This window comes from Trichoplusia ni, chromosome 4 (genome assembly GCF_003590095.1).
Source record: "Trichoplusia ni isolate ovarian cell line Hi5 chromosome 4, tn1, whole genome shotgun sequence".
In the NCBI taxonomy this organism is placed as follows: Eukaryota; Metazoa; Arthropoda; class Insecta; order Lepidoptera; family Noctuidae; genus Trichoplusia; species Trichoplusia ni.
Window position 1 is genome coordinate 16,781,565 of NC_039481.1, and position 12,109 is coordinate 16,793,673.

A 12,109-nucleotide genomic window follows, 5' to 3' on the forward strand; every position below is an offset into this window, starting at 1 on the left:
TAAGTGCTTCATAGATTTCACACGAAACAAAGTAATTCGACACATGTTAAAAGCCAATTCTGTCTGAGACCGCAAACAACGGGGAGGTGAAAAATCTTGTGGTGGCGAGACGGGGCAGGCGCACCGGCGGGGTCTAATTAGGTCATTTGCCATAATTGCTAGCTCCAGATTGGTTTTTTCGCGTCGGCAACGTCCCGCGAGAGCCTCAGGACATTGCCTTGCTTTAATGAACACTTCTAGTACTGAGAGAGTTGAATAAAAATCTTATTTTCACAACGGTCAACGCTATTTACTTTTTAGTTGGCTGTTACAGACTGGCTTGTTTGGTAGTTTACTTCTTTCTTTTCACAATTAAATTATTTTTGAAGCGTGTCTTTACAATTTTGGGTAGGTTTCAGTTGCGAGCAATATGTGAAATGACAATATAAAAAGACATTCTTTCAAGATTTAAGCTCTCTAAAGGCTTTCTAGTAGTATTAATAGCGGCAAGATTTTAATTTACAGTTATAGGGTTCCTAAGATTCATTATTTCTGGCTTAGAATGTGTAAAGGCAGTGAAATAATAACAACGAGTCGGTGTTAAGTTTTTCTCGAATAGTTTATTCGTAAATGCTAGTTACACGTATCACGTTGTCACAAACATTTCAATAACAAACTTTACATCAACATCACACATTGATATAATTTTAGGTTTATTTCCTTTTTTTATTTTGCATAATAAAACCTCTGCGAAACACGTTGTTTGTTAAAATTATACAAAAACTATGTTGTTCAAATATTCCCAATTGTTCTAATCGTGTTTCTAATGTCTCGTGTTTCGCTTATGTATGGACGGTGGTTTGGCTACATGATGACGGAGCTTGGTTCGATGGCTGGTGGGTACTGTTGTTTCAGTTTCTCCCTCTTCCGGAGTTCATCTCGCAGCAGCACCAAGTTCTCGTAGTGCTCGGCTGAAGCGTCCAGCAGATCCACGCAGACCTTCACCGCGGCTGCCTGCCTCTCGCGCTCGACGTCCATCGTAGACTCAGTAGCTTGACTTACAGTTAGCACTTTTTCTACCATATCGTCTAACCTGTATTATGTAAATTTTTGTCATTTGAATTCTCTTGGAATCTTGAAGACGCAGAGCATTTTTTTATATAGTACGTCTAATGGATTATGCTAAAAAGCTGAATCTAAACCGTGATTCAGATGGTGGGATTTCAATACAAAGTGTACCTAGTGTAGTTGCAGCTTTTCAAAACTAGATCTGTTACCCTGTTAACCATGCTAACTTTTCAAGTAAAGCTAAAATACGTAAACTTTTTTTCCATGTTTGCGTTAATTTCCTGTTAACGAAATTTAGTATAGCTTTCTTTCACGTACTTGAATAGCAAATCAATAACCATAACCATTTACTTAATAAGGCAAATGTTTGTTTAGCTTTTATAGGTGACTAACCGATGATTTTGAAAAGTCTTTTGTCTTCCTCTCATACCTATTAGTTCGCTTGCCTATTTTTAATGGTAAGTATATAGAAAACTGTATCTATTTAAAAAAGCTACTAGCACTTACTTTCGTTTCCGAATTTCAAGGTAACAGCAGAAGAATATCACCAGCAACGAGACTATAGCAGCATTAAGCTGTGACCAAGTCAGGTCCTGGCTGACGATGTGCATCCGCGTGATGCGCACCTTGGGTACCACCTCCCATACCGAGAACCCTGGTATCAGCAGCGTCAGAGGCAGCGCGAACACCACCAGCACTCCCAACACCACGGAGAGGTCGCAGTCATTCTTGTCAGACATCATTAGCCAAATATATTTTAAAAAGGAATATTGAACAACATTTATTTTAGAATGTCAAATTTAGTAAAAATTTACAATGTTTTGACAGTTATATATACCGTAGATTTTTTTAATGAGGTGTTTCAAATAAGAACGTTATCATGTAGATAATATGAAGGTCCAATTACCAATTTTGAAAGAATGCGCTCTATTAAAACGGGGACGTTTCGATATGATCGACCAATAAGACTGATCAAGGAATCTAAAATATTTATAACGATGACCAATACGCTTATATCGTTTTACGTCCTTTTCATAAAAATATCAAATACAGAATTTTGCGATACGATACTCGTATTATTGACGCAAACATCTTATTCACGTTACGACAAACCATCAAAGAAGCGATGGCCATTTGTAAGGTTTAGTGTCCAAAATTCGCGAGGCAGCAAATGGTCCCTTGCGGAACCTGTGTCCGTCATATGGAGCGAGCCGTCGTCGCGATGCTCGCGCGGCATATCAATTTCGACTAGGTACACACAATAAAATTGGACGGTCTCCGGAGAGGGCTTAAACGATTCGCCGTTTTGTCTCGGGGCCCAGCTGCGTAATGACCGGAGCAGGAAAAAATTGTCAGCAAGAAAACGCGAGGGTAGTCGGGTTTATGTGCACGCGGCAGCTGGCGGCACCGGGCGGCGACACGCTCCTAACGGCCTCTGCTTACCTCGCAAAACCCGCGCCAATTTTATTTATCGAAAATATAAACCGATTTGCGGAGGGCCGTCGTAAATTCTGAACGGTTGATTTATGGCGGTTACCAGCCGCGCTTAAAACAAAGTTGCTTCTTAAAGGACTTCCTTGCCAATCTATTGCGTTCTTATTCAGACCTGGTTTATCATAAGCTCTTAATATTAGTTAGGTGGCTGCAGCCCGTCAAGAACAAGCCCGTCTCTCTCTCTGAACCCCTGCAAGTAAATAACTTATTCCAACATTTTGTAGCAGACCTACATAGCTGTAGTTTAGAAAGTTTCTCTGTATGTATTGCTGTTGGTGTACCTAATGAATAAATAAATAAATAAATAAATAAAGTTGCAGCTGCAACCCTAGGTTCTAAGCATGGAGATTTTCAGTCTGCCCAAAACTTTTAGTACTTAGAGAACCTACACCTAGAAAAAGTATAAATTCACAAACCAGAAAATTATCCATACCGGACTCTACTAATAAACCATTTGGTAAAAGATAATGAAAGTGACATCTGCCTTCTTCGCTAATAATCTAAGTAGATAGGTAGGTATATTTACCTACGCACGGTATCACGGTGCCACTTAGTCATAAAACAGTGATCAATTTAATAAATTGATTGGGGATTCACCAAAACAATTTGCCCTTCATAAAGGTAAATTAATTCGGCTCAATTATTTGATGTTAGGGTAAGAGCGCTGAGTGCGGTGGAGTGGGCCTTCATTACTGGTAGATTGGTGCATTAATCGATTTCTTTCAATTACGCAATTGCTAATGTTCCCATGTTACTGGTAATCGATATTAATATCATGTAAGCTCTGATTATCGGGATCTTTGTTTTTGTCCAGTTTTTAAATTGGGTACCTTAGCTACCTGTACCTTAGGCTTTCCAAAAGCGTGCCCAACTTCTTCTGGGTGGATTGTGGTTTCAAAAGAGGGCAAAAGGCTCATAACATCTTAAACGCGTACCTACTTACAATAAAGTCTTTAACAACTTGCAGCACATTCAATTGTAATTAGTAAATAAGTCTAAAATTTTAAATCATTCCCAATAGTTCTTGCTCATTTCAGTCGACTGATAGGACGGCCGAGTAGCACTGGTCACCATGTTAAGCCCACTGCGGATTAAAGAGGTTAGGGCGGGAGCCTTTAAAAAAACAAACAGAAAGAAGGTTAGAAACCTACCTAAACTTTTTCACTACCAAAACCTCAGTTTACTGTATTAAATGTAATACTAGGTAAGAGCATCAGTGTTGAGTGGAGCGCGGTTCCGTCACGCGATGCCACAACCCTCAAATACCTCAAATCACCTAATTGATTCGCGTGGCCTGTCTCCTTACAACCAAGGGGAGTACCACTACCCCTTACACACTATTTCAGCTGTGGAAGCAAGACGACGCACCACGTTTGTGGAGCAGCATCTCTTTTCCACAATGGCGCTATTTTTACTTGTAGAGGTGATTGGTAGGCTCCAATGTTGCCTATTGGGAGTTGTTTGCGATCAGTCAGCCCTCAGCTTGTTAATTCCTTAAGGTAGTTTTTAGTGGCACGCGATATATTGTGTCTAGTACCTACTTTTTTCTATAGGTTTTTTTTTTTTCTATGTAAGTAGATTGCTTATAAAAAAATTGTGATGATTTTTTTATGAGTGAGGTTTGCGCAGGCAGTGTAACTTTGAATTATATTTTTTCAGACAAAATAATAAATTAGCGATTGTGTTTTGGCTTTGGAACAAGGACTTCTGTTAAACCTTTGACATACCTATTTCTGCAAGACTTTTCTTGTTCTCCTTTTTCTGTTCTGTGTTCCACAAAACACAAAAGCGAAGTGTTGTATGTTGGACACCACTCCAAACCCACCATGCGCGTTGTGACCTGTGGTCGATTCCCGCGTAGGGCAAACATTCATGTGATCCACGAATGCTTGTTATGAGTCTGGGTCTTTGTGTATGTGACTGGAATGTTTGCAACGAAAATGAAAGACAGATTGAGAAATAAGTCGATATCTATAGTTTTATTTATTCCTACAATGGCTACAAATGTATAAAATATCAGTCATCTTAACACTAGCAGTATTACAAACAATATCATAGACACCGTCTAGCTGTTAAATATTACTCAATGATTACATACTGATTAATAAAACATATTACACCGGCCCGAAAGTTAAAATGTCTATATCTAGTTATATTAAATATTATGCATTAATAATTGCATTAAAATTGAAGCTAGTTTTATTATATTATTGGGGTAAAATGCCAGGCCATGCATGTATTATAGGAGACGATTATAAATGTCAAGCAAATGGTACGGTCAGCAACAAAATTCGGTTAACACAATTATAATCAATGAATTGATGTGGTGATATAAGCTTGTGGGTTAAAACTTTACTCACAGCGTTTTGTTTATACTTGTAGGATTATACTTGACAGGAGGAGCAATGATGGGCATGTGTAACAGGCTAACTTATTGCCTATGCATATCAGAATATTACATATTAAAACAGTTGCTGGAATTTAGACCTGCAACTATGTGCATAATAATTGAATCTTTGAAACCCCTAGTTCACATAAATACTTACACCTTTGTTTAGTCTTAGCTACCGCATTAGGTTAAGTAACCTGTAATGGTAGATTAGGGTGATAATTAAATAAAAAAAAATGAGATTGTGTTAATTCAATTCTGTTACTGACTGTACTTTAAAATCTTCATAAATTTACAGATCCTATTTAATTATTAAATCTAATTCATAGCTGTCGCTGTTATAATTTTTGTGACTATGACTAGACAATATTGTATGACACTCAATCAAGTGATTTTGAAATTCTGTAAACGTTGTAACATATTTTATTTATAAAATAAGCTTTGGATTCGTTACGAACGAATCTAGATATACCTAGCTTTTATCTACTCTCACTTTTGTTATTAAATTGACCTGTTATTAGTTCACAATATTGAACAATCATATGTATTTAGTTAAAGCATGTCAGTGGCGTTAAAATGCTAATATTGACGATAAAAAATATCTACCAATAAAACGCCTCAGAGGATCGTACATCAATCAGTTTAAGATGTAGTCAATCGTATAATAGAAAGCAAAATCCATTTTTGTCGAGGCACAATCCAATTGCTTCTCTCCTTAACAATAAAATATGTTTTACATATACCTAAAAAGTTAAAAACGTTTCATTTCCATGATTATTCTCCCTAAATTCATTTTTTTTCTATAATAAACATTTCGACACAAATCACATATCAAATAACTTTCCTTACGACCTAATGAGATACAAGCCAATACAGATTTATAATTGATACATTAGTTAACAAAAATAAAATAAAAACATCTACAAATATACATGAGAATAAGTAATATACACAATTAACACAGATCGCTTCGAATACAATGCTAAGAGAATGTTTAATAGCGCCATCTGTTGCGTTTGTCGGGAACTACAGACTAGCATTAAAACGTTCGTCATACTTCGACACGATTTTGATGTATCGTGCGTTTAGTAGCTTCAAAAAACATATTTTTAAAGGTCAATCTTATTTGGTTTACATATTAATATCATTTTTTTCATACACGGAGTAAACTTTTATGTAATTTTTGATCTTTTAAATGGTATTTGCCAAACCGTCCACTGCATCCATGAGACTGGGTACTGAATCCACCTTCATTCCTCTTTTGCGCAGGCCATTGAGTTCCTCAACCAATTTTGTCTTATCCCTGCCTAGCGCCTCCCTGGAAATATAAATACAGTAAATAAGTAAGCAGCAGCAATAATACTTATATCGGTAAACGAAATAAAACTCTATTTTCTCTCTCCTTTTTTATACAGGATTAGAATATTACTAAATAAGTACTCAGATATATCAAGCGAGTTATAGTTTTAAGTTGAAACACTTTTTTATTTACGCTATGTTCTATCATCTTAGTGAGCTAGGTACTAAATCGAATGTTGTGTAAAAGCAAGGATACATTATCTTCTTAACACAAAGACCTTTTAACCTTTGTAATCATATATCAATCATATTATATACGACTCATATATAATGCGAAGGCTCGCACGAGTGCGTGAATCAGGTATTATACAACGTAAACGCACTGATAATCTCTTAGCCACTAAATACGTGCTACTTCGGCGTAAGTAAACTTAAGTCCTAATCTTGCCTTTGTTTAAAAAATCAATATCTGATAAAAGTCACATGCTTTTTGTTTTGTTTATTCTTAAGGTCATTCGTCGTCAACATTGTAAATAGGCATACAGGATATACCTAAGACCTACATACATAATTATATGTATTATGTTAGTTACTTTATAAAGTACCTTAATACGTTAATACATTTATATTTTTATATAAAAATATAAATTCATAAGTATGTTAATACATTTATATTTTTGATGATCATGTAATAAATGGCCTTGGTATTCATGTGCAAGTACTCGCTTGGATTTGACCTTCATTGAAATGTTAGTATGTTCGTTTACTTCATATTGTGTCTTACTTCACACCTAATTTGCATAAAGAGGCCAAAAGCAGGTAATCAATTTTGTATTCTTATGTAACATTTCAGAAGGACAACAACTGACTATGTAGTTTGGCATCACTATTCTTTCTTTATTATGTAAGTTGGAGTTATTTACTAAGTTAGCCTGATTTCAGGAATTGATAGCGTCCCCTGACTATGTTTGTCAGTTGGACATCTTCACATTTTGAGATCACCACACTGGCTGAATATGGGTTACCAATGTGGTGATTTCAAGTTAATTTGACTTTAAATGTCACATTGGAACTTAAGTGTTGGGATTGATCCTTGCAACCTAATGCATAGGACTGCAATGCCCCTATGATGGGTAAATTTTACTCTCCTATAGGTAAATTTTAAATATGAAAATACATACCATATAGAAATGCAAGTATGTAGGAGTGGCACATAAATGAGGAGGAGATCTGAATCACTGACGGCTTCGTATCGCTTGAGGGCGAGCTGTGCCCAGCGCTCGACTGGGCCGGCGAGGGTGCCGCCGCTGGCCCCAGCACACGCCACGATGCGACACAGAGCGCCTAGCACCACGCGAGACCTGTCTGTGTATACCTGTAAAGAGAAAATATGACATTAGCATGAATCACTTAGATTGAATTTTTAACCAAACTAGCTAAAAAGAAATGACTAAATTTGTGAGGCCTGTGCTGACACAGCTTCTGTGTTTTTCACTTCACTGTCATTAGTAATAAATTAACTCAATAGGAGACTGACCGACAGACTGACACTAGTTTTTAATATTGTTTCTGTGTAAATTGTTTTGATGTTCAAAAGTGCCATATACTGGTCTAATTGAAATAAAGAATTTGACTTTGACTGGTATATTCTTACTATTGACTGAACTAATCTATCAAAATTGAAAGCACATATTACTTAGTCAAAGATGACAGAAATCAAATTCAATGGACAAAGATTGTCTCTTGTAGGATGAGTCATATTCATGTTATTGCTAAAATTTTATCAAATGTATACAAGAAAGTTACAAACCTTGTTCAATAATTTAAAGCTTGTCTCTAAAATAGACAATGCTTGGTCAAACTTCCCCTCGTTGATGAGTCGTTTAGCTTCATTTAGCTCAATATCTTGAAAGAATGTGATAGCTGCCGGGGAGTCCCTCAAGCGTGACTCACTTGCAATCACATCTAACAGTGACTCAAAAGCTGCGCACCGAGTAGATATTAGATTCGGATCAAAATTACCAACAACAATCTGAAATTAAATAAACAATTGCTTAGAGCTAAACATGTTTCATTTAAAGATAAGAATCTTTAGAGTAGAAAAACAAATTGATGGGCAAGGGCAAGAACACAAATGATAACAGTTTGATCTTGAGAAGTCAGATTATAGGATTGACAAGTTAAAAAATGAGGTTCCTGTAAACAGTTTGTAATGAATATTATATAACGAAAATAATAACTGAATACTTGTATTCAAGATTTGTATTTTTAAGTTTCCAGGTAAAAGTTTGTCAGTTAATAAAAACTATCATGAAAGTTTCTATATTTTTTCTTGTTATCAGCACACAATAATAACTTTAGTATGTAGTGACGATGAAAACAGCCAAGTAATTAAAAACGCGTAATTTACCTGAGAATATTTTCTTTAACAACAGTAGCTGATTACCACTACTTAATTAAATCCTTAAGACAGCAATAAAAAGTAACGTAAGCAACGTAAGCATCTAATACGCCTACCCATTAAACTTAAGAGTAAACATTGTATGACTCACAGACAGACACAACAAAGAGATCAGCTACTTAATTAATACAATAATTGTCACTAGGTTTACCTTTCTAGGAAAAGATACATTGCTTATCAAGGCCGGGAATTCTTTCTTCAAGCCGTTGTATAGGTCCAAAAAATGGGTGTATCGTCGCTCAACGTTCGCTGGGTCCGGATCGAAAACAGTGGATTCCGTGGAATCTTGTCTTGCTTGTAACATGTAAGCTACGAACTTTTTCTCTTTTTCAAAGCCATCCACAGTCCTCGATGACACAATTTCAAATTTTAGCATGTTATTTTATTAAGTATATTGGTTTTTATAAAAATCAATGGCTTGTTATTGACGATAAATTGACTTGACAAAGAAATAAATTCACCAGTCAACTCGTTCGAGTGACTTTACAACACTATTATTTTGATCTGACAGACCCAATGACAATGACGTTTATCTTTTGTAAACAATATGCCAGACGTTCCGACCTAAGGACAGATTATAAATATTGTTTCATCTCGTGCCAGAGACTAATGTGATATGAACAATTTATGAAATTAACTGTGAAATTAACGAATTAAGTTACCGGATATTACGAACGCGAAAAATTATTTTTTTTTTTATTTACATCGTTTTAATTTTATTATACAACGCTACCAACAGACACATGAATCAATGACGACAAAAACCTCAAGCCATATGTGACGAAGTCACACTGAGTGAGTTTACAAGCAAATCCCTTGTTATTTTTGTGATTAAGCGAAGAAGCATAAATAGACTGCACGGATAGCCAAGTGGATGAGTTTACCAAGCCAAACCCACTGTGTCGCGGGTTCGATCCCCGCGTAGGACAAGCATTTGTGTGATCCGCGAATGCTTGTTCTAACTCTGTGTGTCATCGTGCATGTGATTTGTATGTTTGTAAAACACCCAACGACACAAGAAATTAAATTGCTTACTGCAGGAGTCTATAAAAAAAATTTTGCTTCTGTGCATAACTTTCGTGAATAACATCAAAAATGGAATAAACAATTAAAATTGAAATGCATTTATTTTTCTTTAAGCATAAAAACGCCATAGCAACATCACTTGTGAACGCGAAAGATATATTATTCCAACAAATGTAATTAAAAACCTAATCAACGATCGACATCACCGAAGACCACGTCTATGGAAGCAATCAGCATGGTGATGTCAGCCAACATTAAACGCGGTCCCAAAACGGATACTCCCAATATATGTGTGAATGAACAGGGCCGTAGATGGACTCGATAAGGCTTGGACGTGCCATCGGCTACCATGTAAATGCCCAACTCTCCTTTTGGAGCTTCAGTTGCCGTATATGTAAACCCAGGTGGCACGGGGTACCCTTCCGAGCATAACTTGAAATGATGAATTAAAGATTCCATTGATGTTTTCATTTCCTTTCGTGAAGGCATACTAACTTTTGAATCGTCGGTCTTGAACTCTCCCTCCGGCATTGAGTCAAGAACTTGGTTTATAATTCGTATCGATTGACGAGTTTCTTCGAATCGAAGAAGGTATCTGTCATACATGTCCCCGAAAGTACCGACGACACCCTCGAAATCATACAAATCGTAACCATCATAGGGATGACAAATTCTAATATCCCACTTTACACCAGAACCTCGTATCATAGGTCCGGTAAATCCAAGGCTCATAGCCTCATGAGCAGTAACTATACCAAGGCCTGCAGTCCTGGCATAGAATAAACGATTTGTGGTAGCGATATCTTCAGTTTCGTCAAGGCGATCTCCTAGCTTATTAACCAATTCATAGACGTCGTCGAGATAACCAATTGGAATATCCTGTGCCACTCCACCAGGGCGGAGATAGCAACAGTGTACCCTAGCACCACAAAGCCTCTCAAACATTTCGTAAAGTTTTTCTCGTTCCTCGCACATCCAAAAGAATGGCGTGATGCCTCCAGCATCAAGTATTGTGCCCGATAAGTTTAACATATGATTTGCAACACGACTGAGTTCAGCACACAAAATTCGAATTGCCTTGCCTCTCGGTGGCACTTCGATGTTAAGAAGTTTTTCAACCGCAATACAGAAGCACTGTTCATTCGCCAGAGTGGAAACGTAATCTAGCCTATCCATAAATGGTAAGCTTTGATTGTAATGTTTGTGTTCCATTAGTTTCTCGGTAGCTCTGTGTAAAAAGCCGACATGAGGATCGGCTCTCACCACAGTCTCGCCATCCAGTTCTAATATTAGGCGAAGGACGCCGTGAGCAGCGGGGTGCTGAGGACCAAAATTGATAAACATATTTTTAAGTTTACGCTCTACGGGCCTCACTTGTGAATGATATATTATTCGGAAGTATTTATCAGTCTCTGGAGTGGGATACATAACAGAACCAAAGAATTGTTTGACATATTCTTTATCTGGGTACCATCTGTGCCCGCACAGAGGTACGTGTATGCTGAGTTGCCGAAATTGTTTCACTGACTTGTTGATAAAGTTACAGTTGCGATGAATGTGTAACATTTTTGATTCTAGTTTCGACAAGGTGTTTATAATAATTATTTTGAGAAGTGACAAATACTGACAAGCATGAGAATTGTCTTAAAATGTTAAACTTTTTTAACAATCCCTAGCCATCATAGATTTTACAGCCAGTATCACTACTCATTATTAACAGATGACCCATAGGTTGTATAGGTCTACTGTTCAGTTTCCAGCATGCTTAGGACATTAAAGGGAATTCTGGTAGAGGAAAAGAAATGTAGCAAAAGTTGAATTTAAATAAACAGATATGCATTTATTTAAACAGTGCTATTTTATTGGATACATATATTTATTTTAATAATACAATGTGTCCGTATAAATATGGCAAAATATACTCGTATTGTATAATTCAATGCAATAAATATGTTTTTAGCAACTACAACACCAAGAGGTTCGATATACACTTTTTTATAGTTGATATAAAATATTCTGACAGTCATTTAATATACTTTTTTGAATACACACGTAATGTAATACAGATTACGAATATTTGTAAGTCAGTGTGTAAGATACTTCCAAATTAAAAATGTATATGTAAATTATTGTACAAATAACAATGTAGAGTCTGAATACATATCAAAAAGTGTAAAATTAAAACAAAATTGTAGCAAAACTAACAAATATTGCCTAAATAATTTAGGTCTAATAATTATAAAAAAACAGTGCTTTGTAGGAATGTCCGTACCTTATTATCTTTAAAATATAAATACTCTTACATCTAAACGTATAAATAAGTTAGAAAATCAGAGAGCTGTCACGAAACACCTATTTAAAAAGGTGAAAAGCTTTTTTTTTTAGGTTTATAT

The 12,109-nt window shown here is 36.2% G+C and overlaps 3 protein-coding genes across 3 annotated transcripts; all 3 read right to left on the reverse strand.

The window, feature by feature from the left end:
- Window positions 1-573: 573 nt before the first annotated feature.
- LOC113493590 lies at window positions 574-1,906 on the reverse strand. The gene is made up of 2 exons (XM_026871631.1): window positions 1,555-1,906; window positions 574-1,072 (listed from the first exon to the last, which is right to left on the reverse strand). Exons 1-2 carry the CDS (start codon window positions 1,788-1,790, stop codon window positions 844-846), a joined length of 465 nt encoding a protein of 154 aa, XP_026727432.1. The 5' UTR covers window positions 1,791-1,906; the 3' UTR covers window positions 574-843.
- A 3,266-nt stretch (window positions 1,907-5,172) lies between these two features.
- On the reverse strand, window positions 5,173-9,209 carry LOC113493324 (sorting nexin-20). Its single transcript, XM_026871256.1, has 4 exons — window positions 8,842-9,209; window positions 8,040-8,261; window positions 7,411-7,604; window positions 5,173-6,248 (listed from the first exon to the last, which is right to left on the reverse strand). Exons 1-4 carry the CDS (start codon window positions 9,064-9,066, stop codon window positions 6,122-6,124), a joined length of 768 nt encoding a protein of 255 aa, XP_026727057.1. The 5' UTR covers window positions 9,067-9,209; the 3' UTR covers window positions 5,173-6,121.
- A 616-nt stretch (window positions 9,210-9,825) lies between these two features.
- On the reverse strand, window positions 9,826-11,496 carry LOC113493325 (NADH-ubiquinone oxidoreductase 49 kDa subunit-like). The gene has a single exon (XM_026871257.1). The coding sequence runs from the start codon at window positions 11,280-11,282 to the stop codon at window positions 9,906-9,908; it is 1,377 nt and encodes a 458-aa protein (XP_026727058.1). The 5' UTR covers window positions 11,283-11,496; the 3' UTR covers window positions 9,826-9,905.
- Window positions 11,497-12,109: the final 613 nt, after the last annotated feature.

Excerpts from the sequence above, each read along its gene's own strand:
- LOC113493590 (XM_026871631.1), bottom strand. The coding sequence starts at position 1,790 with ATGATGTCTGACAAGAATGACTGCGACCTCTCCGTGGTGTTGGGAGTG. Across the intron at positions 1,073-1,554 it reads CTTGAAATTCGGAAACGAAA|GTTAGACGATATGGTAGAAA; the intron begins GTAAGTGCTAGT and ends TACATAATACAG.
- LOC113493324 (XM_026871256.1), bottom strand. The coding sequence starts at position 9,066 with ATGCTAAAATTTGAAATTGTGTCATCGAGGACTGTGGATGGCTTTGAA. Across the intron at positions 8,262-8,841 it reads ATGTATCTTTTCCTAGAAAG|ATTGTTGTTGGTAATTTTGA; the intron begins GTAAACCTAGTG and ends ATTTAATTTCAG. Across the intron at positions 6,249-7,410 it reads CATACTTGCATTTCTATATG|GGAGGCGCTAGGCAGGGATA; the intron begins GTATGTATTTTC and ends TTATATTTCCAG.
- LOC113493325 (XM_026871257.1), bottom strand. The coding sequence starts at position 11,282 with ATGTTACACATTCATCGCAACTGTAACTTTATCAACAAGTCAGTGAAA.